Below are 5,084 nucleotides of genomic sequence, written 5' to 3' on the forward strand. Positions count from 1 at the left end.
CAGGGGCTGTACCAGGATGTAATGGTAGAGAGCTGAACCAAAAGGAAGCTAAGTCTCAGCAGAGCAGTCTCAGCAGAGAATATAAGGCTGATCCACAATCCACTAAAGGGATTAAACCCCCCCCAGCTGGCCTGGGAGAAGCCAAGGACCCCCACATGGAGGAGAAAGATGATAAGACAGAGAGGTCAGAGAATCTCTGTTCCATTGCCACCATGATCTGATGGACCAAAAGGTTTAGAAACTGGATAGCTGGATACCTCCTGAGCAACGCTCTCTAAAAATGATAATCCACAAACATTTATTTGCACAAAGAGAAGCTGACAAAGTGTCAGGACTTTATTGTTTTTGTTATTTATTGCACATGAGCAGCTGTTCATGGCTTCTGCATGTACAAACACACATTCTTGTACACACGTTTTTGCATCCGTCTAAGAAAAAATTAAAAAGTAAAGCATTCAGAACAAATGAACCCAGTTATACTTGAAATAAATGTATACCCTTGGTTACAAGTTTTCACTCATTTCTCTTTCCAACAAACAACAGAGCAGAGATTAAGCTTCCATAGCATATCCTTTAACGGAACAGTTCAAAATGTGAAGGTGCTTCCTTTTCTGACGATGCCAGACAAGTGTGAGAGGGTCCATACCAATCCCAGGCCTGTGTGAACAGTTAACCTAGCTTAGCCTACAATAGTACAGCATGGCAACGCCATCGGTCCGAGCAGCAGTTTGTGACTACAAGGGTAGTTACATGATGGAACACATTTCTTAGCAAAAATATATGAGCAAAACTTCATCTGGTTGCCTAGCAACTGCAGTTACAGTAAAAATCCAGGGTGTCATAGCAAAACGAAAACCAAATGTCCAAGAACTGCAGCCCAAACATCTAGTCGAAAGAAAATCTAATGATAGTAAAAATGATACATAAGCCGTTTGCTTTAGTCACCAAAGGTGATCTGATCTGCATGTACCATCCCAAAGAAAAGGGTCCTGCAGCTCTCAGTTTGCTGCGTGGCTCAGTAACTCTTCAACAGTCTGCCTGGCTGCAGCAGATTGCAACTGCTGCTCAGGTAAACCACAGCTGTCACTCCCTCCATCCCTCCTTGTCATTTGATGCCTTTGAGTGTGTGGTAGATATGTTTGGGTAAAATCACATATCCCTCACTGAATGCAGGTGCTGGTTTGCTACCAGTCTTTGCTGCCTTGCAGGCAGCCTTCAGCCTCTTGAGCTGCCTCTCCTGTCGCCGGCACTTCTGTTGTGCGGTCTTCAGCTTCTTCCTCAGACGCTCCAGTTGGTGCTCCAGCTGCTCAATGCGTCTCTTTTGCTGTGCTGAGTCTTCAACTGTGTAGTTGTGGTCACAGGAGACCACTGCTGTGTCGCTGCGGGTGTCAGGCATGCTGATCTCAGGATTCTCCTCCACAGCAGGGTCAGAGGTCAAAGAAAGCGGGAAGTGGAGCTCTGACACGAAAGGATCCTCAAGGGACTCTGACTGTTAGACAAAAGCACACATTCAAATGCTGCTTTAATAATAAGTTACTTCAAACACAGCCAACATGACATAAACTTAAATATAAGTAACTGGAGCCAAAGATATTTTATGTCCTCTGCCAACGACAAATCCAATGTGTCTTAGACAAATCACTGTCCTCTCCACATTCACACATACAAAACACAAGTCAGCATTCAATGTTCTGGAGACTTTTCTTCATAGATAAATTTAAAAATGCAGCAACAATCAAACTAACAGGTACAGGACCTAGTCCTGTTGGTCTGTGAAAGGCGGGTCTGAGCAGTAACCATATCCACAGTCAAGCAAAACTGCTACAGCAAGTAGCAGCTTTATCTGATAGACCAACAAATGTGCACCATGTAAAACATTATCCCCTTTTAACTGCAGTATATCTAAACTGTATTTAAAATGTCTTCTACCAAAACCCTGAAAATGACATTTCTGTTCTGAAAAAAAACATCAGGACTCCGAGCAGCTTTACCTTGATGCTGAGGTTGAAGGTGAATAGGGATGGCACAGCGTTTTCCTTTAACACTCGGTTGTTGCACTCTCTCTTGAAGCAGTCTTTGGTGAAGTGCTGTGAGCAGATGTTGCTATATTTTGTAGGCTTAAAATTGTTTCTTCTCATTGCAGCCACCCATTTACCACAAACATCTGGACGAGCCAGAGGAAACCTGGCAAAATCAATACAAAATAATCAATAGAGACATTACTTTGTCATTTGTTGTTTTGTACAACAATGTCACATTTCTGATTATATGTAAGAACAACAAATCTTCTCTCCGGGTGCTCCGGCTTCCTCCCACATTCTACAGTCACTCTAAATTGCCCGTAGGTGTGCTTGTGTGTGAATGGTTGTCTGTGTGTATGTTGCCCTGTGATGGACTGGTGACCTGTCCAGGGTGTACCCCGCCGCTCACCGTGACCCTGCACGGCAGGATGAAGCGGGTTAATAGATGATGGATGGATGGAAGAACAATAATAAGAACTACAAAAGGGCATTTCCAAGAAAATGCAAGTTTGATTGCTGCAGCTGAAGCATTGCTTTGAACGCTGATGTGAAGGATTGCTCTAAATTACTGAGAATCAGAGCTTTGTATGCCTCTGTGTGTCAGCCTGTCACCATGGTAACAGCAGAGGAGACTTCAAAAACCACTCCAAATTTCAGAGCCTGGCACGCATAAACAATTCGGAATTAAAAAAGTCTGAATACAAGTTTGATAGAGCAGCATCTAATGAGCATTTTAAGACTAAACTGGAGTCTGTAGCTTGAAGGAGATGGTAGATGACCCTCGTTGAAGGGCTCTTTCATAGACTCCCATGTTCAAAATGACACAGAAATTGCTTAATATTTAAAAAATTATAATTTTTTGAACCTGGAATGTCCTCTGTGAGATGAACATTTTGATAGTTGAATGGCCTAAATCGGTCAATGTATGCTGAAGATACACTGCGCCAAAAAACGTACGGAAGAATGAAAAAGAAGAAGAAGAAAGAGGGTGAAGAACAATGATTCTGGAAAATTCCAGAGTAGTTTGATTGCCTAGCAGTGGCAATCAAACTACTAACAGGAATTTTCCAAAATCATTTCCAAAAGCTCCCAGTGGACAGTCCCACTGGACAGTCCCACTATAGCTTTGTCTATGTTCAAACCCATAGCATTGGATGTTCTGCTACATACTGCCTGGTTACTACAATCACCTGCACAGTGGAAAACCAATCACATGACTGAGCACAGATAAGATTACACTACAAACAACAGTGGTGCTGTGAAATAAGCATTGTAGCACTAAATAATCTCACAACAAGAAGCAAAGAAAAACAAGTTGTATTATAGTGAACCTATCAATGCATTTGATTGGACCTCCTACTGAGAATGAGCCTGTGCCAGGGCGCTGTTTGCAGATATCACCACTTATTTTATCCTACATAGTATTAAAACATGTTTTTAAAGTTACTAACACTCTGCACGTTTGATGCTAGCTGACGTTGTCTTGACATTCTGGTTATTATTAACCCACTGCAGACCCAGTCTCCACACCGTCCACTGAGAGCTAGTGTGTCCACAGCCTGGGTGGAACCTGAACCACTGTCCAGGCCCTGCTCAGTGTCTGCTCAGCGACAGGCCCTACACGTCACTTAGCAGCCTTCATCTCGGCCTCTTCGGTGCAGAATCCCCGCGGACGCCGCGTCCTCCGGGGACCGACACGAAGCGGAGGTCTCCATGACTCCACATGTTTTAGCTCGTTCCACCAAGCGCGACGGGAGGTTAGCATTAGCTCACCAGCCAAGCGTCCATAAACCAAGTGTGGACATGTGGGACAACGTAACCGTGTTACACACTCATCAGTTATCAACACTTTATTCTGCGTGACAATACACATGCTTTAGAGAGGATCGTGGTGTCTGGACATCGTGTCCACGGTGTAGTTTCACTTGTTTGGAGTAACTTGACAGCATCCAGTATTTTTAAACGGGGCTTGGCTGTGACTTACTTAACTGTAAAAAGTGCCGTTTAAAGACATATTCTGCCTCCAGTTCAACTCACAGCGACCGCTGGCTCTCTCAAAAGAAGGATTAATAAACGTTTGTGGGTGAACTCTGTTTGTGGTCCGACAGCAGCCTGACCAGACACCTAATAAGAGCTCCAACACACCTTAAACAACTCACTTGTGGAATGAAATGTCTTTGTCTTTGTGGTAGCGGTTCTTACAGCCGTACGCCGAGCACGTCTGGACCATTACTGCTCCGCGGGCAACACTCACTGACACCCGGACTGGGACTCCACCAAGCTCCGCGGAAGCTTCTTCTTCTTAGTCTGCAGTTGTGACGCCCGCTGGTGCACTGCTGCCCTCCACAGGATCAAAAAGTATTTACTCCAACTGCGTTGATTTACTCCACAGTAGGCCTATCTGAGCAGAACTATAAACAACATCCATAACGGCATAAACCATACGGTGTGCCTGAACCCTGTAACATTTAACACATTATCACATGTTCAGCAGTTATAAGTCTCTCATTACACCCAACTCCCAAGAATTTATATTTGGTGGCCCTCTGTAAAGGAGATCCATACAAATGACAACCCAGCATCAGGTAACATAAAAAAATCAGGACGTCTTTGAAGCTGAGAGTTTAACACAGCATTTGTCCGCCCATTATTTTTAAACTATGTAAAAAGTCCTTTGAACTTAAGAGAAATACTTGATTAATCCCAGGGGGACATTGCTTATTTCCACATGGCTTCATCATCACCAAATACAGACGTTCGAAAGCCTTACTTGCACTTGCATCTTTTCATCAGAAAATCTTGAATCATTTTAACACTGTTATTTCAACATCACACATCTTAATCAACTGCCCATCTTTCTACAAAGAACCAGCCTTACAGCTACTTAGTTATTATTAAAAGCCATGTTTACACCTTGTTCTAACACTGCTACTGACCCCATTTTGACCTTTCTGAATCCATTTTTATACTCGTAAAAAAGATGCATATTTTCTTAAAAAAAACTAAACTAGTCTGTTAGTAATCATCCATTCAATAATTGTACAAACTATTTAAGTTAACCAT

General features: G+C 43.1%; 1 protein-coding gene across 1 annotated transcript; it reads right to left on the bottom strand.

Moving 5' to 3' along the window:
• Positions 1-315: 315 nt before the first annotated feature.
• On the bottom strand, positions 316-4,319 carry thap1 (THAP domain containing, apoptosis associated protein 1). Its single transcript, XM_028418034.1, has 3 exons — positions 4,181-4,319; positions 1,992-2,184; positions 316-1,489 (listed from the first exon to the last, which is right to left on the bottom strand). The coding sequence occupies exons 1-3, from the start codon at positions 4,249-4,251 to the stop codon at positions 1,106-1,108; spliced, it is 648 nt and encodes a 215-aa protein (XP_028273835.1). The 5' UTR covers positions 4,252-4,319; the 3' UTR covers positions 316-1,105.
• Positions 4,320-5,084: the final 765 nt, after the last annotated feature.

This window comes from Parambassis ranga, chromosome 12 (genome assembly GCF_900634625.1).
Source record: "Parambassis ranga chromosome 12, fParRan2.1, whole genome shotgun sequence".
Taxonomy (NCBI): domain Eukaryota; kingdom Metazoa; phylum Chordata; class Actinopteri; family Ambassidae; genus Parambassis; species Parambassis ranga.